Source organism: Scyliorhinus torazame, chromosome 8 (genome assembly GCF_047496885.1).
Source record: "Scyliorhinus torazame isolate Kashiwa2021f chromosome 8, sScyTor2.1, whole genome shotgun sequence".
Lineage (NCBI taxonomy): Eukaryota > Metazoa > Chordata > Chondrichthyes > Carcharhiniformes > Scyliorhinidae > Scyliorhinus > Scyliorhinus torazame.
Window position 1 is genome coordinate 247,686,023 of NC_092714.1, and position 24,146 is coordinate 247,710,168.

The 24,146-nt window shown below is 53.5% G+C and overlaps 1 protein-coding gene across 1 annotated transcript in view; it reads right to left on the reverse strand.

The window, feature by feature from the left end:
- The window catches only part of ntsr1 (neurotensin receptor 1 (high affinity)), a 149,697-nt gene that overhangs the window by 14,742 nt on the left and 110,809 nt on the right, over positions 1-24,146 (reverse strand). The window contains exon 3 of the mRNA XM_072515063.1: positions 2,007-2,097. Coding sequence (XP_072371164.1) covers positions 2,007-2,097 — 91 coding nt within the window. The remainder of the gene's footprint in view (positions 1-2,006; positions 2,098-24,146) is intronic.

Genomic DNA, 24,146 nt, shown 5'->3' on the forward strand with positions numbered 1-24,146 from the left:
TCATTCCGCACGTCCCATGTCATTTACCCCCTGGCATGTACTGATGCCGTCTCCCTCCCCTTGCAGGGCAATCAGACGATCAGCACGGACTGTCCTTGCCCCCGCTGGATATCACTGACCCAAGCAGCTCAGAGGGAGTATTCCCAGCCATGACCATCGAAGAGGCAACGGAGCTGTCCCCGCACCCTCCAGTAGTGTAGGTACGTACATCTCAGTGAGATTAAGTAGGAGGCTGGCAGCTGGTCACTCACTGGTGAGCACCTAACAGCTGAAGGTCCACAGTAGGTGGATGCAGGGACAGGCCAGGGATCCGGCACTCAGAGGGAAGCTGGTGTTCAGTACACTGCTGAGCCCCTGGATGATGATGTGCCCCTGGTTCCTGTCATCCCAGAGCTGATGGAACTGCAAAGGCAGAGTCACAAGCATAAGGAAGGAATGAAAACTTTCCTCCTCGGACTGTAAGGCCGACTGGAGGAGCCTCATCGTCTTCTGTCTGAGGCGATGGCGCCATCACTCCAACACAACAAGGCCAACACAGGGAGACTGGCATCCACAGTGGAGACCTTGGTGCAGGAGTGCACTCCCTGGCGTGGTTGTCCACACCATGGCACAGCTTGTGACCTCCATGGCTGAGGCCATGAGCTCCATGATGCAGGCACTGGTGGGAATCCATGAGTGTGAGATCCAGATGGCGGGGCTTCTGGATCTCACTCCAGCTGCTCCTCTATCCCATGGAGGAGCACCAGTGCCCCCCGACGGGAAAATGATCAACAGGAGCACAGCTTGGGGGACCTCCACCCTGTGGATCCCGGGGTGTCCAGCCCAACTGACACCCCCTCCTTGTGAGAGACTGACTTCCAGCCCAGCACACTGAGGATGGTAGCACTGCAAAACCCGTGCTGTTCCAAATTACAACCTGACCATCAAGGTCCAGGTCCCCCACTAAACACAGGCACTCCCTCAGCGGCTATTTGAGAACAAGCCCAGCAGGGAGGGCACAGGAAGTGATGCCTGCATGCCAGCCTCCAGACCTCGTTAAAGCCAGGGGCACCATGAAGTGAAGGGAAGGGAAGGCTGGCTAGCAACCCCTCCGCTCGAGATTGAGAGACTGAACCCCACCTCCGGCCCCACGTTGAATTTATCTGTGCCCTCGTGGCGCACCGCACACAGCTGGGGCGGCCTTGGGACGTCACCTGAAGGCTCTCCCCGATGCTCCGCCCCCCCCGATGGGCCGAGTTCCTGACCATGCGGTTCGCGCGTGGTCTCAGCGGTCAAGAACCCGGGATGGCGGCTGCAGACTGTGTCCAGCGGCGCTACAGTCAGGCGGGAACCGTGCTGCTGGCCGGAGAATCCAGCCCTGTGTGTTTTGATGTTCTCCAGATTTGGAACCCGTGCTGCTTTTCAGACTGAACGAGAGTGCGGGTTCAAAACTGCCCCCAAAGTCTTCGGCATTTGTTGATTGCGGTGAGGAGCAATGCGAGAGAGTTTATGTTTCTGAGCACAGCTTGTTGGCTCTGTGTTGTAGTGGCATTATAGGCACAATATTTTAAATTGGGACACACAGCATTTTGTGCATTCACCTATATGAAGCTACTTTGAAAATAATCCTTCTTGTTTCTCTCGAAAATAAAAGCAAAACACAACTGAAATGACATGTGTGCAGTCAGTGGTTTGGGGCTCAAGAACCATTCATTAGTCCCGCTGCATAGATGCAGTTCTGCTACCTGACATGCTTCTAATTTTGAACATTGTACTTTACGGATGAAAATGAGGCTTGAGTGGATTAGTTCTGAGTTTGAGTTTGGGAAGTTTAACTCAATTTGGATCAATAAAATCGATGTAGAAACCGCCACTGTTTTGCTCAGCCCGTTGTATCATAAACTGAGTAATACGCTGTATCAATCCATATCCATATAAAATAATAAAAAGACTCCTTTGTTTTCTTTATTCAACATTAAGCATGAATATCATCAAATTAGAACTCTCGTCAATCACTAAGCACTCACTTTGTCCAGAGCTCTTCCGGGACATAACAGAACATAAGTCGGCGCATGTGATATGGAAGCCAGCAGACAACAAAGGCGATGACCACAGCTCCTGCAAGAAGAAAAAACACATATTTTAACTCTTACCCTAAATGTTATATTCCTATGCGTATTAAATTAATCTTTAGTGAGAAAATAAAGGAAATTGAGGAATTCTGCCATGTTACAAATTCTTTGTGAAAGGATATTTTCTGCTGATTCAAACCAGTAACAATGAATAAGAGGCTCAATTGTAAAGCACCGGGTGGGATTTCCTCTCCACTATGGTAAACAAATGGATGTCCAGCTTCCAAGTTTGCATTAGCTCACAAGAAAACCAATTCATTTAGCAAAATTTAACGTTCGCTGTTAAAATGTGTACTGTAAATTTAGACATTCTGACATTCTGCGATAATTCCTCTTCCCCAAAATTGTTCTCAAATAAGTGATCTGCTACACAGATGCTTGTCCAGCTGTTTGCTTTCAGTCTGAGTCGCTCCACAAAGTGATTGATGCCCCAGGGTCCAGGCAAGCCTCTTCAGGTACAAGCCCCTCCAGATTGTAGGGAATCAGAAACTTTTTCAGATGGAAACCGAAGAGCTCTTGAACATAATAAAGGTTTACGTTGGAATGCTGCGCTGTGCAAACTCAACAAACTCATTAAGTGAGCCAGAAAGGTATGCATAAAGTATCCTTGGTCCTGGGTCATTGCAAGACGGCAAGAGATCAGTTAAAAGCATTTCTGTAAGTTACTTACAACAAAGGCAAAATACTACAAACACCAGGGGCGTCATTCTCCGACCCCCCGCCGGGTCGGAGAATGGCCGTTGGCCGCCGTGAATCCCGCCCCCGCCCCCGCCGAAGTCTCCGAAGGGAGAAAAGTCGGCGGGGCGTTAATGGCGCCGCTGCCGCGGAGAATGTCACGGGTCTGCGCAAGGCAGCCGATTTTCGGCCTGCCGATATTCTCCCTTCCGGATGGGCCGAAGTCCCGTCGACGTGATGACCGTTCACGTCGACGTGAATCAAACCTCCTTTTCATCGGCGTGACCCGGTGCTCCAGGCTCACGCCGACCAGCGAGGAGGTGAGTGACGGCCTGGGGGGTTGGCTCTGGGCAGGAAATGGCGTGGCCGCAGACTGATTGCCTGAGGAGAGGTGTGTCTCGGCTTGTGTGTGTGTGTGTGCGGCCGTGGGGGGGGGGGGGGGGTGGTTAGAGTAGGTTGGGCTCCGGGGGAGTGCCGGGAGGGGGTCCGTGCCGGGGTGGAGGTTGGGGGGGGGGGTCCATGCCGGGGTGGAGGTTGGGGGTTGGGGAGGGGGTCCGTGCCGGGGTGGAGGTTGGGGAGGGGGTCCGTGCCGGGGTGGAGGTTGGGGGTTGGGGGGGGTCCGTGCTGGGGTGGAGGTTGGGGAGGGGGTCCGTGCCGGGATGGAGGTTGGGGGTTGGGGGGGGTCCGTGCTGGGGTGGAGGTTGGGGAGGGGGTCCGTGCCGGGGTGGAGGTTGGGAAGGGGGTCCGTGCCGGGGTGGAGGTTGGGGGGGGGCCGTGCCGGGGTGGAGGTTGGGGAGGGGGTGCGTGCCGGGGTGGAGGTTGGGGGGGGGTCCGTGCCGGGGTGGAGGTTGGGGGGGGGGGTCCGTGCCGGGGTGGAGGTTGGGGGGGGGTCCGTGCTGGGGTGGAGGTTGGGGAGGGGGTCTGTGCCGGGATGGAGGTTGGGGGTTGGGGGGGGGGTCCGTGCTGGGGTGGAGGTTGGGGAGGGGGTCCGTGCCGGGGTGGAGGTTGGGGGGGGGGGTCCGTGCCGGGGTGGAGGTTGGGGGTTGGGGGGGGTCCGTGCTGGGGTGGAGGTTGGGGAGGGGGTCCGTGCCGGGATGGAGGTTGGGGGTTGGGGGGGGGTCCGTGCTGGGGTGGATGTTGGGGAGGGGCTCCGTGCCGGGGTGGAGGTTGGGGAGGGGGTCCGTGCCGGGGTGGAGGTTGGGGGGGGGGCCGTGCCGGGGTGGAGGTTGGGGAGGGGGTCCGTGCCGGGGTGGAGGTTGGGGGGGGGGGTCTGTGCCGGGGTGGAGGTTGGGGGGGGGTCTGTGCCGGGGTGGAGGTTGGGGGTTGGGGGGGGGTCCGTGCTGGGGTGGAGGTTGGGGAGGGGGTCCGTGCCGGGGTGGAGGTTGGGGAGGGGGTCCGTGCCGGGGTGGAGGTTGGGGGGGGGGGCCGTGCCGGGGTGGAGGTTGGGGGGGGGGGTCCGTGCCGGGGTGGAGGTTGGGGGTTGGGGAGGGGGTCCGTGCCGGGGTGGAGGTTGGTGGTTGGGGGGGGGGTCGGTGCTGGGGTGGGTGATGGGAGGGCAAATGAGTTGGTCCACCTGGCCAGGTGCCAGCCTCCAACAGTTGGACCCATGCGGTCCATGCCACCTGGCTGGGGGGAGGAGGGGATATGGGCAATGATGACATGTCGTCGTTCCCCTCCCCCCCACCAGGCTGTCATGTTTTCAGACCATCCAGCGATGTTGGCCGCCGTGGTGGCAGCCGCTCATGTCTATGTTGCCCTGGATGAGGAGGAGGAGGAGGAGGAGCGTGCCAGAGAGGCGGCGCAGGCTGCCGCAGAGGGGTAGGCGGCAGCCGCCCAGGCTGGAGGGACACCTGACCGACAGGACGAGGAGGGGGAGGAGGACGTCGCGGCCCCACGGCAACGGAGGCACCCGAGGGCGCCCCGTGTGTACCGGCCCCGGCAGTCATACCAGGACCTCACGGACCGGGAATGCAGGAGGAGACTCCGGATGAGGCGGGAAACCGTGGCACACATCTGCCACCTGCTGGCACACCTGTCACCGCGTGGCACTGGCGGGGGACACCCTCTCCCCGTGTCCGTCAAGGTTACGGTGGCCCTGAACTTTTATGCAACGGGGTCATTCCAGGCACCGAGTGGGGACCTGTCCGGCATATCGCAGACATCGGTGCATCGGTGCATCCGGGCAGTGACAGATGCCCTTTATGCCATGACGCACCGCTACATCCGCTTCCCCGTGGACCGGGCCAGCCAAGGTGCCCGGGCCGTGGGCTTCTCAGCCATTGCCGGGTTCCCCATGGTCCAGGGCGCGATCGATGGGATGCACGTCGCCGTGCGGCCACCTGCAGATAACAGGGCCGTGTTCACTAATAGGAAGGGGACCTATTCGATGAACGTACAGGTGGTCTGCGACCACCGCATGATGATCCTGCACGTCTGCGCCCGTCACCCAGGCAGTGTACACGACTCATACGTGTTGTCGCGGTCATCCATCCCCAGCATGTCCGAGGAACGCCATCCCCGGCTGAGGGGCTGGTTGCTGGGCGACAGGGGCTACCCATTGCGATCGTGGCTGATGACGCCTATACGGAGGCCACGCAATGAGGCGGAGAACCGCTACAATGATGCCCATGTAGCGACAAGGGGAGTGATCGAGAGGTGCTTTGGCGTGCTGAAGATGCGTTTCAGGTGCCTGGACCTCTCTGGGGGCGCCCTCCAGTATCGGTCAGATAGGGTCGGCCGCATCATTGTGGTGTGCTGCGTCCTGCACAACATAGCCCAGCAGAGGGGCGATGTGCCGCAGGCAGAGGAGGGCGGAGTGGAGGAGCAGCAGGAAGAGGCCCAGTCCTCCCCAGATGAGGGGGATGGGGGCAATGGTCAGGGCAGACGGGGTAGACACAGACGGGTGGCTGTCCACCGTTACCGGCTGGCCCAGCGGGCACGGGACAGACTGATAGACGCCCGCTTCACTGACTAGATGGGCGTAGGAATCGGGTAGTATGGCCACAGACCGCACACCATGACAACAGCCGACCACCCACACCCCCCACCCATCCACCCACCCAGCACCCTCACCCCCCTCCCCAACCCCACACACCCCACCCGCATGCACACCACCCCCCCACCCCCAATTGCCGATCCACCGGCGGCACAACGGGCCGGGCTCACCCAGTTGCGGGTGGACGCGTGTCTATTGCAGGCCATGGAGAATGATGACAACCCGCCTCCGATGAGCTCCTGGCTCGACATCGTTGGACTATGTCTGACCCATGGCCACAGTACCACCATCCACCCGGACCATCCCTGCATGCAGCTGTGACACTGCAGCGCACGGTCCCGTCCTCTGCCCGGGGGATGTTGATGGCGGCCCAGGGGGAAGGGGGCAGACTCACCTGGGGCTGAGGTAAGACCACCCCTCACACACACACTTGCGCTCAACGTACATGACACCCCCGCACACTTTGGACAGAGCACAAAGGCAGCTTCGGTAGGTGTAACATTGACTTTAATAACCAAAGGAGTTCATGCACGTGCCCTAGCGCCTAAAACTCATCTGTGCCCTGCACCCGTGCCAACTTACTCAGTGTCTAATTGTTTGGCCTTACGGGCCCTTTGACTACGTCTACGTGGTTCCCCAGACGGTACAGCAGAACTGGAGGTGGACTCCTGTGATTCCTGCCCTCTGACACTGGATCCCTTTGGCGGCCGTTTCCTGGGGCGTCCTGGCCTAGATGGGCCAGGCTGCGGCCCGGGCGACTGGGATGGCGAGCTGCCAGCCTGTCCTGCCCGTTGCCCACCCGATGCACCTGGGACGGAAGGGGGGGGAGTCTGAGGTGTCGCGGTGTACCGGGACCTCCCCTACAGAGGGAGCCGGGACGGACCACACTACCTCCTCCTCCCTCGGGGTGCCCGATGGCCCCCAGGCCTCTACATGGGTGGGGGATGCGAACGGACTGGCCATCCGACGCGCCCCCGACATCTGGCGCTGCCAGTCCTGGAGGCCCGTGCTGGTATCGACAGGGGTCTGCAGGTTTGCAGCCATGGAGCCCAGGGGGTTGTCGAACCCTGTCTGCGACAGTGCGACGCCAGCTCGCACATGGCCACTGGCGCCAATGCCCTCAGCGATGGCCTGCAGAGACTGGGCCATGGCCTGCTGAGACTGGGCCATGGCCTGCTGAGACTGGGCTATGGCCTGCTGAGACTGGGCTATGGCGTTAAGCGCCTCTGCCATCTGGCGCTGGCACTGGCTCATGGCCTCCTGTGAGAGGGCAGCCATTTCCTGGGCCACAGATGCCGCCTGCACGGAAGGCCCCAGGCCTCGCAAACCGTTCCCCATGTCTGACACCGTCGCACCCATTGCCTCCACCGCGGACGCCACCCGTGCGGTGTCAGCTTGGGTGGCACGCATGACCGGGACCACTCCCAGCTCCTGGGCGCGGGTGGACTCCTCCACCTGCGACCGCAGCCGCCGCAAGCCACCCGTCACCCTATTCGCTCGTCTCCGTGTCAGTGGTTGCATCGGATCTATGTGTGGGTGTGGTAACTGCAGGAACCCGGGATCCATCTGGGCGGCAGATGTTCGCTTGGCCTGGGCTGCCCTCCGACCGCCCGGTCCCTCTGCTGCTCCTACCTCCACCTGCTGTACCGGGACGGCTGTGTTGTGCGCACCAGTGAGTGTACCAGACGCCTCATCACTAAAGTGCCCAACCGTGGTGAGTGTTTCTGCGATGGTGGAGGGTGTTGGTGACAGCAGTGGCGTTGTGTCGTGCTCTTCGTCCCACTCTGAGTCCATGGCACTTTGGGGTTGGGGTTCGTCTCCACCCATCCACTCTGAGTCACTGTCCGGTATTTCGTCTTCCCGGGTAGGGGTGTCCTGGGTAGTGCTGTCCCGGGTAGTGCTGTCCCGGGTAGTGGTGTCCCGGGTAGGGGTGTCCTGGATAGTGGTGTCCTGGGTAGTGCTGTCCTGGCTCGGATGTGACGGGGGCCTGTGGCTGCCCCCCTCATCGCTGGGTGGTCGCTCCCGCACGTGACGGGGGTGTCGTCTCCCTGTTGCTCCAGGTCTCTCCGTCTCCCGTGGTGTGCGAGGGGCATCCTGCGGGCATCGCATGCTGGAGGGTGCGGGTCTCTCCATCTCCTGTGGTCTCCGAGGGGCATCCTGTGGGCGGTCTGCATCTGCGGGGATGGGTGCCTGGACGTTTGGTCCTGCGACACACAATGAAGCATGCATGGTTAGACATCAGGCAGTGATCAGGTGATACGGGGGAGGGGGATATAGGGGAGGGGGGATATGGGGACGGGCTGTTGGTGGCTCACTTGCTCGTGGGGCCCCGACCTCTGCATCAGCAACCTCCCGGTCCTCAGGTCCGCCAGCCAGTTCCAGGGCCCTTTCCTCGTGTACGGTCAGTGGCCTCTCATCAGCGGGCCCTCCTCCAGTCCTCACATGCTCCCTATTGTTGTGTGCGCGCTTCTCCTGGGGGGGGGGGGGGGGGGGTGGTGGCAGGGGTAAAAGGCAACAGTGTTAGGCGGGTATATGAATGCACGCCATCGGTTGCGCGTGCATTGCAGAGGTTAAGGTTAGGGCTGGATTCATTTGGGGATATGGGGGAGGGGGGATATGGGGGACGGGGGATATGGGGGATATGGGGGAGGGAGGATATGGGGGATATGGGGGAGGGGGGGATATGGGGGATAGGGGGAGGGGGGATATGGGGAGGGGGATATGGGGGAGGGGGGATATGGGGGAGGGGGGAATATGGGGGATATGGGGGAGAGGGGATATGGGGAGGGGGGGATATGGGGGAGGGGGGGATATGGGGGAGGGGGGATATGGGGAGGGGGGATATGGGGGAGGGGGGAATATGGGGGATATGGGGAGGGGGGATATGGGGGAGGGGGGATATGGGGGAGGGGGGATATGGGGGAGGGGGGAATATGGGGGATATGGGGGAGGGGGGGATTTGGGGGAGGGGGGATATGGGGGATATGGGGGAGGCTCACCCTGCCTGCTCTGACGAGGTCGTTCACCTTCTTGTGGCACTGGGTGCCTGTCCGTGGTGTTAGGGCCACAGCGGTGACGGCCTCTGCCACCTCCCTCCACAGACGCCGGCTGTGGCGTGGGGCAACTCTGCGGCCGTGCCCGGGATACAGGGCGTCCCTCCTCTGCTCCACCGCGTCCAGGAGCGCCTCCACATCGCGTGACTCGAACCTCGGGGCTGAGCGACGGCCAGCCATCAAGTCGGGTGTTGCGGTCGGCTGTCCCGGTCGGGTGGGGGGGAGCTGCGCGGCCTTATGAGCCGTCACGCCGTGCAGCGCGTATGACGCTGCACGGCGTGAACCACCGCGCAAGCGCAGATCCCGTTACGTCGCTGCTAGCCCATTTCGGGCCGGAGACTATCGGCCCATTTTTATGACGTGACGCAAGTGGGATTTGCGCCGTTTTTTTGCGCCGATCGGCGGACTTTCCGCCGATAACGGAGAATTTCGCCCCAGGAGCTGGATTCTCCGGGCGGGATTCTCCACTCCCACGCCGAAGTGGCCGCCCCGGTCCCGACCGATTCAGGCCCTGACAATGGGATCGGGGCCGTGTCATCTACACCCGCCAGGCTTTGTCGCCCGCGTAAAAGCGGCGCCGCATAGATGACACGGCCGGCGCCGCATAACGGGCATCATCCGCGCATGCGCGGGTTGGCCGGCGCGAACCCGCGCATGCGTGGTTGTCGTCCTGTCTAAATCCGCCCCGCAAGAAGATGGGGGACGGATCTTGCGGGGCCGCGGAAGGAAGGAGGTCCTCCTTCAGAGAGGATGGCCCGACGATTGGTGGGCACCGATCGCGGGCCACCCCACATTCCAGGTGAAGCCACCGGTGCAGGATCCCCCCTCGCCTCCCCCCACATTCCGCACCCCCCCAGCGTTCACGCACCGCCCACGACTGCAGCGACCAGGTGTGGACGGCGCCGGGGGGGAACCCGCCGTTTTGGCCTGGCCGCTCGGCCCATCCGGGCCTCAGAATAGCGGGGGTGCCGGAGAATCGCCATTTTCGGTGTCTCCGGCGATTCTCCGGCCTGCGGCCCGCGAAACTCGACCGGGCCGTTCCCGCCTCTTGGGAGAATCGCGGGAGGGCGTCGGACCGGCGTCCCCGGAAATTTTGGCGGCCCAGGCGATTCTCCCAACCGTCGTGGGAGTGGAGAATCGCGCCCTCCGTTCCTGAGACTAAGTGTTGACGTCGGGGCAGGATTCGTAGACTTTCACGACAGCAAAACTGGCGCTGACCCTGGACAGATTCAGTTAATATGGAAGGGCTAGCACCGGTGCCACGTGGAACACAATAGATTCCATTGAAAAACGGTGAGGGATTCGCCAGTCCGTGATTGACACTCGGGAGGCTGACAAGCTGCAGCCACATATATACATTGCAATCCCCATGCACACTCGTCCCAGCCAACAAGATGTCACTGATTATGCTGGCGTGTGCCAAACAGCTGATGGGTTGGCTGGGGCCAGAGTGCGCCAAGGGGGGTGACCTGGGGGAACATCTATATGATCCGTGGCCCTATGTTCACAGTGGGCAGTTAGCGGTGTGCACAGCTGCATGGCTGCCTTGCAGGCCATGGCTATGATGTTCCAATGTGTCCCTCCACCCTGACCCCACAGCCCTCCCTCTGGCTACCCCCAGCCCTGGCAGAAGCCCCCGGGCTATTGGTATATGATAGATTTAATGTTCAGTTTTAGCACTGGGGATAATAGCATATCAAAATGTGTGTTTTCTCATTCCCTCCTGCTAGTAAATTTCATTTGTTGTTGCTTTTAGAAGCTGTCCAACTTTCCCAGTCCAAAATAGAAATTTTCAGATTTTTTACATCCTTATCCGCTGCGCTGGTCAGGTTTTCAGAATGTAGATTATTTGGATGACGCAATCTGGGACACTTTGTGAGGTAGCAGACCTGGAAAATAAGAACGGCAGAAGGAAATGTTTTTAAATGAGTAATTGAGAGGGTAGGTGTGTGCCCAATTTATGTGCCCAAGTACGGGCCGCACGATAGCACAAGTGATTAGCACTGTGGCTTCACAGCGCCAGGGTCCCAGGTTCGATTCCCTGCTGTGTCACTGTCTGTGTGGAGTTTGCACGTTCTCCCCGTGTCTGCCGTTTCCTCCGGGTGCTCCGGTTTCCTCCCACAGTCCAAAGACGTGCAGGTTAGGTGGATTGACCATGCTAAATTGCCCGTAGTAACCAAAAAGGTTAGGATTAGTTATTGGGTTACGGGGATAGGGTGGAAATGGGTTGGTGCAGACTCGATGGGCTGAGTGGCCTCCATCTGCACTGTATGTTCTATGTACTATAAGCCATTGAAGCTAGCTTGAAAAATGATCAAGATGGCGATTGGGATGCTTGGCTTCATCATGAGGTATACAATATAACAGCATGGAGATGTTACTGCATAGACAGCCATAGTCTGACGAGACAATTTAAAATAGGGTGCTTTTGTGCACAAATCCTTGAAGGTGGCAAGACAGGTTAACCAAGCAGTTAATAAAGTAGGTGCGACCCTGGACTTTTAAATAGCGGCATATACTACCAAAGGCAGGAAGTGATGGTAACAAGTTGTAAGATAAGTTCTGCCCCAGCTGATGTGATGTGTCCAATCTTGGGCATCGCACTTCAGAAAGGAAAGGACTTGAAGACTTTGGAGAGGGTACGGCAGGGGTTTGTCAGGAAGTATCCAGGGATGCGGGATTACAGTTACATGGATGGACTGGAGAAGCTTGGATTATTCCTAGAGGAGAGAAGGATGAGGATGAGGAGAGAATTGATGGTGTTCAAAATCATGACGGCATTAATAATAATATAATAATTGTTTATTGTCACAAGTAGGCTTCAATGTAGCTACTGTGAAAAGCCCCTAGTCGCCACATTCCGGCACCTGTTCGGGGAGGCCGGTACAGGAATTGAACCCGCGCTGCTGGTATTGTTCTGCATTACAAGCCAGCTGTTTAGCCCACTTTGCTAAACCAGCCCCTCGTAGACCTCTTAGACATGAACAAATAAAGAGTAACCGTTTCCAATGTTTGAAGGGCTGATAATCAATGGGTACACATTTCATGTGATTGGCAAAATCACCAGAGGCAATGTGAGGAGAAATTATTTTATACACAGAGTGGTTAGATTCAGACACACTGCCTGTCACAGATTCTACAGTAGCCCTCAAAGGAAATTGGATAAATATTTAACGGAAAATTTCAAGGGAAAGAGCGAGGGGAGTGAGACTAACTCGACTGCTCTTTGAAAGAGCTGGCACAGAATTTATGGGCTGAATGGTCTCCTTCTGTGCTCTACTGTTCTATCATCCTATGAAAATAAGGTTTTGCACAGATTATTGAGGAAGAATTGATAGCGGTTAAGATTATTTTCAGTTCTAATCATAATTTTCCTGACAGCAAGTCAGTATGACTGCAGGAAAATAGAGGATCTTGTGGTACTGCCTTTGAGCTGGCACAGAGGCAGGAATACATGGCCAGGGAGAGAAGAAAGTTGGACTCAGAAGTTAGTATAATGAAAGAGTACAGAGGGGCTAAAAAATCAACAGGTCAGATCTGTTGACAAGGGTAGGTGCAGAGATGATACACTCGAACAAAGGGCTGGTTTGAATTGAAGACAACAGAGGAGTTGGGTTAGACTTGGAAGCAGTCATGGTGAATTGTAAAGTGCGGATCTGGGATGACCCAGGGGAGTACGCAGGGCTGCACTTGACAGGAGAGAAATCAGAGAGAAGTTGGGTGGGTCAAGGAAGTACAAGGGACTGGATTGCACTGAGGCCCCACAGGCGAAAGACAACACTGGGAAAGAAGCAAAACTCAAACCGCAGGCCTCTGTGGAAGTATGGGTCTCCAGGACAAATTTGCTGAATTGATTTCCAAAGGCAGATGAGTATTTTAAAGATTTTGTGTCATGATTTAAGTTATCATGTGTTTTGTACGTTATATCTATTATCAAAAGGAAGTTGGAGAAATGTTTGAGTATTCTGATTAGCCTATGATGTTGCCTGATTGGCAACTTTCAAAACATTAGAATGTCTCAATCAACTAATTTTTGTGTGGGTTGCTTGTACAAGACTGGTAGCTTTTCCAATTGTCCATATTTGCGTGAGTTAGCATGATTAAATGAATAAGTTAATAGTTGTATTTCAGATGATATTTTGTGAAGAGACTAACAATATTTGCAGATTCTTTTTAAAAATAAATTTAGAGTACCCAATTTTTTTTTTGTCCAATTAAGGGGCAATTTAGCGTGACCAATCCACCTAATCTGCAGATTTTGGGGTTGTGGGGGTGAGACCCATGCAGATACAGGGAGAAGGTGCAAACTCCACACAGACAGTGACCCGGGGCCGGGATTCGAACTCGGATCCTCAGCGCCGGAGGCAGCAGTGCTAACCACTGCATCACCGTGTCGCCCAATATTTGCAGAATCTATGAATAATGGAATAAAGGAAAGAATATTAGAATACCAAAAAATGGATTAGATTATCATCATAGAATTTATAGTGCAGAAGGAGGCCATTCGGCCCATTGAGTCTGCACCAGCTCTTGGAAAGAGCACCCTACCCAAGGTCAACACCTCCACCCTATCCCCATAACCCAGTAACCCCACCCAACACTAAGGGCAATTTTGGACTGGTTGATTGCTTATTTGAGGCTACAGTAAGTAAAACCTCCTGCTTTTCTCTGATATTACCAACAAAGGAAATGGATCAAATTATATAACCAAACACTGAAGGGTTTTGAACTTTTATATAACTCGAACAATAGATTCATGTTTTCTTCTGCTCTCTGCTATGTGTCTTAATGCCCAACTCAGTCGGAAAGTCACCAGTGCAATCTCAATAAACACTTGAGATTGTAAAACCGAAGAGTTATTGATTATGCTTAAAGTGAAATGACTTTCAGTACCACAAATCCAATTGATCATATTGCTTTCTTTGAGCTCAAGCAATGCCATTCACTGCATTTGTTCCAGAGGGTTAGACAAGCAATGAAAATATATGTCCCCATAAGTCCCAACCCTTAATATGCAGGGTTATAATGGGGAGATTGCTGATGAAGTGTATTGGCTCCTGAAATCCAGATGTTCCAGAAGATTCAGTACAATCTTTGATCCTGAACATCCCTTTTAGTTTTCCAATTAACAACTTGAGTCTTGCTGACATTATCTGCATTTTTATGATTGACAGCATTGATCTTGTTTTTGGAAGAAGTATGGTCGTCTTATTGATTTTACATTTGGTTTCCTGCAACATCCTTATGATTATATCATTGCAATGGTGGAGATCTCACACATGGCATTGATTATGAACCAGCTGTTCTTTCGTCAGCTTGTGCGACTAATGCTATTGCTGTTTAATTACATCCTCCAAATCCTCTTGGATCTTCTTTTTGGGAGCGGTGTAAGGGTTTGTATTCTTGTATTGCTTCTATAATGAGATTATTATCACTTTGTGAGGAAGAAAGATGTCCATCTTTTGGATGAGACCTTAAACCAAGGCCCTCGATGCCCTTTAAGATGGGAGTTAAAGATCCCATTCACTATTTTGAAGAGGAGCAGTGGATTCTTGCCCATATGCTGACCATTATTGATTCTTCAGCCAACTACAATAAAACAGGTTATCTAGTGATTAACTCAGCGCCATTTGTGGGCCTTTGTCATCCACAAATTGGATGTTATGTTCCCTACGTTACAGCATGAAATACATTGTAAAAGTACATGATCGGTTGCAAACCACTTTGGGATGTCCTGCGGTGAAGCAAGGCACTGTATAAATGCAAGACATTCTTTTTTCCCCATAACTAATGTGATAAATGTATACAATATGAAAAGTAATATTACATAAAGAAAGAATGTTGCCCCGTAGGCTCTTGTTGTACAGCCGTCACTGTGTTGCCTTAGCCAATTTCTCCCTGTTCTTCTGAAGGAAAAATGGACTCCTGCTGTGCTGTAACAATTCTATTCTGAGGATGTGATATGGTTCCATGGGCCCAAGTCAAACCCTGATATCTCACATGAATTATCATTGGTAACTTGTGAGCTTTGGTAGGAAACACGAACGGACTACAGAGGAAAATTAGTTTCTGAACCCACTGGTGGCGTTACCTGATATCTATACGTGTGCAAACAAGCCAAAAATACGAAGCTCCGTGTGTACCAGGCTTATGTTCTCAGCATCCTCCTTTACAGTCATGAAGCATGGACAACTTATATAAGCCGAGGAAAGTGGCTGAACAGTTTCCATCTCCTCTGCCTCCGGTGAATGTTGGGCATCTTGTCAAGACACAATGCCGAATATGTAAGTGCACCAGTGTGCATGGACCCCCCAGCATGCTTTCCCTGTTGAGTCAGCGATGGCTCTGTTGGCTGGGTCATGTGAGCCGAATAGATGACGGCCACATCTCCAAAGACATATTCTATGGCGAGTTTGTTATCAGCATGGCATCAGCAATACAAGCAAAGCTCCAGCTGAGATTTCAAGATGACCGGGATCGGAATCGATGTGCGGAAAGTCTACACTGCTGACCCTGGAGACAAGCAGACAGAAAGGGCATGGAAAGGGTGGCACGGTGGTTAGCACTGCTGTCTCACAGCACCAGGGATCCAGGTTTCATTACAATCTATGTGAAGTTTGCATGTCCACGTTTGCATGTTCTCCCCATGTCTGCTCGGGCTTCCTTTCGCAGACCGAGGGTGTGTGCAGGTTAGGTGGATTGGCTATGCCAAAAATGCCTTTTAGTTTCCAAAGATGTGCAAGTTAGGTGGGGTTACCGGGCTAGGGGTAGTGGGCCTTGGTAGGGTGTTCTTTTGGAGGATGGGTACAGACTCAATCAGTCAAAATGGCCTCCTTCTGCACTGTGGGTCTATGGGATTCAGTGGAAAAAACAGAGGACAAAAGAGATGACCAGATGGCACAGAAAAGAAAACCCGCCGGAAGGGAAAAACACCTGTCAGACTCGGGCCAACGCTGTACATCTGAGCCAGATGTGGAAGGGACTGCCACTCGCACATCAGTTAGTCTCTACAGCCACTACAGACAATGTTCAATACAGAAGCGACATCATCTCCCGAGACAGAGGAATGACAGATAATAATAAAATTTATAATAATACTCAATGCTCTGTGCAAAAGTGTTAACTGGTGTTTGATAACATTCCAGTGTAGCACTTGGGACATCTAACTACATTAAAGACGCGATGTAAATGAAAATGTCAGTGTTTCACTCAGACAGTCTCAGTGGGTTTGCTCAACAGGTCACTTTATGTGCTAGATTCTCCGTCCAGCGATACCCGGATCACGTTTCCCGATGGGATGGAGAATCGGACGTCGGGGGAAAAGTGGGATCGATGCCGACCCGATCACGATGCTCCGACCACCCCCGCCCGACTGGCACCAGGATCAAGGTTCACGACCGCACGCCAGATGGAAGATGTAAATGAATGTGGATGAGCCTTAATGACCAATTTGCATCTATTCAGTGGCCTGGCGCCCTAAGCTCCGGCCCTCCACGATTCTCCGGACCCCATGAATCAAGTTGGCGTGGATCACTTGGGGTCTCTACCAGCGTATTTCTGGAAGCACCGATTTCCCCACAGCAAAGAAGTCGATGCGGGTGTAAGCCTTGTGTACTGGTGAGAAGAATGAGAATTCCTTCTCACCTGGGTGCAGGAACTGCCATGGGGTCGACTATCCCCATCTGCTCCATAAACATTCCCAGTTCCCTAGCCATGCCTGTCATTTTCCCCGTTCTGGGGTTTGATCGGTCCGTCAATGGGCCCTGTATGCAGTTAAAGTCCGCCCTCCCCAAAATGATTAGTTGGTGCGTATATATGTCGGAGATTTCCGCCATGGTCTTCTTTATAAAATCCGTGTCATCCCAGTTGGGCACATACACATTTACCAGGACTACAAGTGCCCCGTCTAGGACACCGCTGACCATTATGTACTGTGTCTCTTGGTCCATAACCGTCTTTGTCGCCGTAAACACCATACTCTTTTTTATCAAAGTAGCTACACCCTGAGCCCTCTTCCGGTAGCAGGAATGGTAGGCCTGTCCCACCCAGCCCTTCCTTACCCGCTGTTGGTCCTTCTCCCTTGGAAGAAGACGATGACGGCTTTCAAACTTCTCAGATGGGCGAAGACTCTGGATCTATTCACTGGGCCATTAAGTTCCCTAATGTTCCAGGTGACTATCGTGGTGGGGGGCTTTCAGTCCCCTTTTCCTGTCGGATCAACCATACTTACGTGGTGGATGCGCCCCAGCACTCAGGGGTTTCCCTTTCTTAGGGGGCCATCCAAAATTTTCTCACCCTGAGACCAGGCCCTTGCACTCTGGGGTTTCCCTTCGTCCAGGGGCACCTAACATGGCCGCTAACTGTGTGTACACCATATGGGTGCGCCCCTGCACTCCGGAGTTTCCCTTTGTTAAAGACCTTCCAAAGTGGCTGCTTACGCTGCCATCTTGTCCCATCAACCCGAACCTGACATGCTGAAGCCAGTCTAGGGCCCTTACCTTCCTTATCATTATGTTCCCCCCATGGTCCCCCTTCTACCCTCTGTTCCCCTTCCTCCCCTCCCCCGCCCCACCCCCCCCCATCCCTATTTACCACCCTACCTTCCCCTTCCCTGTCCCTGCTGTCCCCCACCCTGCCTGGCGCTCCATCCCCACTGGGAGATGCGCTGTGGCCCGCTTGTTTTCGTACCTGCTGGCGCTAGCCTCCCCCGCTAGTGTGGTGGCTCCGCTCCCGGGGCTGACCTTCCCCCCCCTCCTTACGCCCGGTCAATTGCTGTCCCCTCTGTCTCCTCATCCCCATGTCCTGCACCCCGCTGTCCTCGCCCCTTCCTCCCTGTGAGCTGGTGCTGTTGCTCAAAGTGAGGCAGTGACAATCCCACGCAAACATTGTTCATGTCCATCACTTTTATTTCTCCTTTCTCACTCTGCATCTTCCTCGTCGCTGTTTTGTCTGTTTTTTGTCTGGGCCATTCATCTGCACAAACTCCCCATCTCTGCCAGGGTGGTGAAATAATGTTCTTTGTTCTGGAATGTCACCCAAAGCCTGGCTGGGAATAACATCCCAAAATTTATTCCGTTCTTGTACAGGGCTGATTTCGCTTGATTAAGCTCGGCCCTAGGCTTCGCTACGTTTGCCTTAATGTCTTGACACACCCGTGTCCCGCCCAACTGCTCGCTTTTGTCTGCCAAGCCCAATGCAGGCTCCTCGCCTGATACCTGTGCAGTTTACAATTATCGCCCTTGGCTGCTTCCAGGCCTTGGGCTTCGGTCGGTGTGACCTGTGTGCTTTTTCGATCTCCGGCGGCTTGGGGAAGCTGTCCCTTCCGACCAAGTTGCCCAGCATCATAGCCTGTCGGGTCCCTGCCCTTGATCCCCTCTGGCATGCCCACTATTCAAATATTTTGGCGCAGAAACTGTTTCTCTTGATCCTCAATGTTCCCCTTCAGGCTTCCCTGGGTCACCCCCAGACCCTTGTCGCTCTGGTCAGTCGATGCCGTTTCAAGATCTTGGACCGTCTTCCCCTGAGCCTCTAGCTTCTTCCCCATTCCATCGAGCGCCGTCGGCATGGCGACCAGTACCTCCGCCACCTGGATATCCACGTTGAATTCCTCCTTCATCGCGGTCAATTCCTTCGTCAGGGAATGTCTTCCATCTTTCTCTGAGTGAGGTGGGTGGGGGGGGGGGGGGGGCCTGTTGTTCGAGACATCGGCCTCCCTCTCTCGAGGGCCCCTCGCTCGTGGGTCCGCCGACTCGCTCGCTCGCTGTTCCTGTCCTTTTCCATCGCTTCTGCCTTCCCTGCGGTCTCTTGAGCTCCCATTTGCTGGCATATTCCTCTTTTCCCCCTTCCTTTTCTGTTTACTGGTAAAATGAGTCTGGACTTTCGGGCTAAGTTCATCCAAAAGTGCCTATATTACTGAGTTCTGGAGGAGAGCCACCTGATGTGCAACTGCTCAGCACATCCCCGTCACCGCGAGTCAAACTGATACAAATTCAATGTCAGCCGCAATCATGATTAATGTCAAATCCGGGCCCTTTGAATCAAGACAGTGTATTTCCCAGTACAACAGCAGAAATAAACAAAGTCCTGGGTCCGACTGAGGACAGAAATTCAATTTATTGTAGAACTTTAGAAACAAAAGCTAGTTTAGTAACAAGGTAAACATTTTAAGCATTTATAAGCTCTAGAATGTGGTTTATAATCTTTATGAAGTAGTGCTGGAACTCCCAGTAATGTCATTTTGTGCATTTCCATCCACAATGAGATTCAGATTTGTACTTTGTTAATGCTGTTGCTGGTAAGCATGGGCAGTCATCCCTACAGAGAGAGCTGAAATGTGATGCCATGACTCCTAATGACTATGTATTGAGTGACCCTGCAGAGACCACTGAGAAGTGAAAAGGCACAGAGAAACTAAAAGATGGGCAAAATAACCTAGTGGCAGCAGCTACTTAACTGAATGTGCTCCTCGTATCACAGATTGTGCAGCCCTTGCCATATTGCTTCTGTCATTATGAAGTTGCTCATCTTCCGAGTGACTGTGAGGAACAGTGCAGGAAGCGTGCTAGCGAGTTTTAAAAGCCTGTCACAGTCAGGATGAAACATCTTATCAGAGTTAGTATTATTCAGCCCATCTGGACAAGTCAACAGAAACTATAAAAGTCAGGTCCAAAAATCATTTGTAGTTTCCAACATCAATAATGCATGATTTGCTCAGGTTTCAAAGACGTGGCCTACACCAGTGATCACCACCCTTTGTCCTTCCTCTACTATGTTAATGCAAAGCAACAATTACTAATAGACCGGGAAGCGACAGGATGAAAGGATTCCCACAGCTAAAGTATCTAAAACTCTTCATTTTTAATCCACTTTGAACTTAGATCAAGGTAGAATACGACAATGCAAAGCGGTATTATGACATGGCCTTTCTTTTCATCACAATCATGCACATAAAATAATGAGAGAAATTATTCCAGCACAGCATGGATGTCAATGTTCCTTCTCAGGCCTTCTCCCCTTTATATAATCGAATGCTCCACACACATACCTTTCAGAGCGGCAACAGGGGCATTATAAAAGGTTCAGCAAATCTGAGCTGGGACGTAAAAGGAATCCCACAGCTGCAGGCCTTGATTCATAGTTTGTCTACTGCTGGAAATGAATGGAACCTAATTGATATCCACCACAGCAACTTACGGGTATTCAAGAAAAAAAGAGACATGCAGCCGAAGCTTCTCGTCTAGCACTTATCAGGACAAAATGGCAAGAATACCAAATCGCAAAGGGAACAACAATTTATACTGCATTAGTAGAGGATACAAAGTGGACTCAGATTAGTGGAGGCATTGCCAAGGAGAATTAATCAGCAAAGAGTTAACTGCTACGCTTTTTTAAAATTCAAAACACTCTGAATGGCAAAGGATTGCAAAGGGGAATGAACCAGTAAATGGCTGTCCACCAAGCTTTTATTTAGTCGGCACCTTGGACGGGATCCTCCAACCCTCCGTGCCGGAATCGCGCCCGGCGCGGGGCTGGAGAATAGCCGGTCATGCAGGAAATCCAGCGTGACGGAGCTTCTGCGATTCTCTGCGGACCCGCCGGTCCCGCGCGCGCGGTCAACGCGGCGCCGTTGAGGAGCCGTTGGAACAAGCCCCTGCGGCGACTCTCCGCGGTCGACCGGCCGAACTCCTGCCGCCGTGGTTTGGAGGGGTAGGCCTGAACATTACGGGAGACGACCGTCATGGAGAGTGCTAATTTGTTTGTCTCCGCTAGGTTGAGTGTGGCCCTTTCCAGCAACCATTGTCGGATGAGGTCCGACCCAATCCCCGTTACGAAAGCATCGCGCATGAGGAGATTAGAATGTTCGGCGGCTGTAACGGCCTGACAGTCACAGTCCCGGACGAGTGGGATTAGGGCCCGCCAGAAGTCTTCGATGAACTCACCAGGGAGTTGAGAGCGAGTGGCGAGTACGTGCCTGGCGAAGAGTGTGTTCGCTTTCTGCGCGTAGTTCTCTTTGAGGAGTGCCATGGCTTCCGCGTAAGTCGGGGCGTCCTGGATCAGAGGGAACACGCTCGAGCTCAACCTGGAATACAGGACCTGTATCTTCTGAGCCTCCGTCGGTGGGGTGGTCGCTGAGTTAATGTAGGCCTCGAAGCAAGCTAGCCAGTGATAAAAGTCTTTTCTGGCATCGGTCGATTGCGGATCCAGCTGCAGGCGATCTGGTTTGATACGGATGTCCATCCTGTAGAAAATCTGACTGCAATAAATTGATGCACGATCAATTGCACAAAAACTAAGGTTGGGTACAACTGTGGCTTTATTGCAGTCAGATGCGTGGCCTCCTGGCAGCTGAATGGAGGACACGCATATTGCCCTTCAAGGAACAGACATCTATTTGAGTGAACCAGGATGTCTCAGCTGAGAAATAGAAACCAATGGGAGTAAATGATGGACTGGACCAGAGATAAGGGTTCCCTTAAGAGTAAGACATCGTGGTCAAGGTTCGTTCCTGAGTTCTGGCTTTCCTGAATTCTTGAATCACTTCATTTGTTTATTTTAAAGTGATTTCTTTATGTTTTATGATTAATGAACTTTTTGCCATGTGTTTGAACATTTTGTTTTAAGTTATGATTCAGTACTTATGTAAGTGCGTTGACGTGAATAATTAGCAATAAAGTTGTATTTTGGACATCTCCAATCAACCGGACAATCGACTCATATTGGAAGATAGAATAAGAGGTTCTACATGCAGGGTGGGAAGCGCGCACACTGTTGGCTGCCTCTGGGTGCGGGTGTGTGGCTATGGGTGTATGGGACTGCCCGGGGCACGGTGCTGGGTACTCACCTGGGCCGCCCTGAGGATGTTGTACCGCTTCTTCCTGCACTACTGTCTGGGTCCCGTCAGTGGGGCCCTCAGCGCTCACGGCTTCTGCCACCTGCGCCCAGGCCCGGAGTATGGCGGCGGGGGCCGCCAGCCATCTTCGCACCCCGGTAAACAGGGTGGCCCGCCTCTCCTCCACAGCGTCGAGCAGGGTCTCAAGCTGTGCTTCCTGGAATGCTTTGGGAATTTCAAGCACTCGCTGCTTAGCACGTCAAAGAACGCAAAAGGGCTGCTTTGACTTGAGTGCAATAATGTGAGAACTATTGGGAAATATGTGGTCCACAATAAAGCAAGTGGCAGGGGAGATGGTGGGGGCATGGTCATGTCACCGAATTAGCCTTCAACTGCCCAGGCTAATGCTCTGGGGACATGCGTTTGAATCTGCCAGCGGGCGGAATTTAAATTCAATTCATAAAATCTGGAACATAAAACTCGCCTCAGTAATAGTGACCACAAAACTCTGACTGTCATAAAAACCCATCTGTCAACTAATGTCCTTTCGGGAAGGAGATCTGCTGTCCTTAACTGGTCTGGCCTACATGTGACTCCAGCAATGTGGTTAACTCTTAAATGTTCTCAGGGATGGGCCCAAATCCCATGAAAGAATAAACTGAAACAGGGCTCAAGCCAGATGCACCTTCACTGATCAATGTTTAGGCATAAGAGTCCAATTTACACAATACAGATCATTTTAGACATGTTGTCAGGGCCATAGAACCATCCTTCCCTCCCAAATGCCAAAGGCTCTGAGCCTGCCAGTTCCATGTTCCACTAGACCTTAAGCAGAAGCAGAAGCTTCTCTAGGAGGCTGCTCTGTAAAAGCAGACAGCCTCCTTTTTGTGCTCAGGTCAGGGGTGGCCCCTTGCACCAAGAGATAGCCCCATTGAAACACTCCCCCGGCCACAGCAATGACCCCCACCCTCCGTCTCCTCCTTCCCGGGGTCTGCCTGACCTGCAGAGTTACACTTACCTGGGTTCAGGGTCCTCCTCCATTGTTGCTGCACCTAGATGGGTGCAATGCCAGCAGTGGCCATCGCTCCCCGTGGCAGTGCTGGCACTGACGTGCTGTCAACCCTCCAATTGGCTAACAGCCCTCACCACAAATTGACTGCCGGAATGCTCTCGGGCATTAACGCGCTATTCTGTACTTGTGAACTGATGCCATCCACACACTAATGCAACAGATGCCTTTCCTGATTGTATATGCAATGTTATTTTTCAGAGGCTTGATGGTTGCCCGAGTGCCAACAATGTAGCTCTGAATGTGTGAGGGAGTTAATACCTGTTAAAGGAGCACTCATGTGGTTTTGTTTCCTTTGCATTAAAATAGTGATGGAAATATTTCTGCTGATAAGTAAACCTTCATCACAGCCTTTCTGTCAAGGTGCCTGAATGTGCATATAGATTGAACTATTACACATTTCTACCAAAATAGGTAGAAATGTCAAATATTAAATCAGGAATCACCCTAAAATTTCCTGTTTGGGACATGCTTCAGAACAAAATATTCTTGTGGGGGGGACTTCCGGGTGCGGCGATGACCAGCTGAGTCGCACGTTTCGGCAGCTCCCGGTGAAACGGACTTTTGGGCTCTTGATAGGAGCCCCAACGGCAATTTTGACGGCTAAAAACACTGTGCGGTAACCCAGAAGGGAATCCCCCCTGGATACGGATGAAAAAAGGAGGAGAAAGTGGCCGGATTGCAGTGGATCCTTTAGAACAGCGGCAAGGAAGGCAAGCAAAAACCAAGATGGCGTCGGAAGGTGGCAGTTTAACATGGGGCCCTGAACAACAAGAGTTCTTGAAATGCTGTGTGGAAGAGCTCAAAAAGGAAATGAAGAAAGAGCTGTTGGCCCCGATACTACAGGCGATCGGAGGGCTAAAGGAGGAACAAAAGACCCAGGAGCGGGAGCTTCGGGTCGTGAAGGCAAAGGCAGCCGAGAATGAGGACGACATACAGGGCCTGGTGGTGAAGACGGAGACGCATGAGGCACATCAGAAACGATGTGTGGAAAGGTTGGAGGCACTGGAGAACAACGCAAGGAGGAACAACCTGAGGATTCTTGGTCTTCCTGAAGGTGTGGAGGGAGCGGACGTCGGGGCATATGTGAGCACGATGCTGCACTCGTTAATGGGAGCGGAGGCCCCGGCGGGTCCGTTGGAGGTGGAGGGAGCATCCCGAGTTATGGCGCGAGGACCGAGAGCAGGAGAAATTCCCAGAGCCATAGTGGTGAGATTCCTCCGTTTTAAGGATAGAGAAATGGTCCTTAGATGGGCGAAGAAAACTCGGAGCAGTAAATGGGAGAACGCGGTGATCCGCGTTTATCAAGACTGGAGTGCGGAGGTGGCGAGAAGGAGGGCGAGCTTTAATCGGGCCAAGGCGTTGCTTCATAAAAAGAAGATAAAATTTGGAATGCTGCAACCGGCAAGACTGT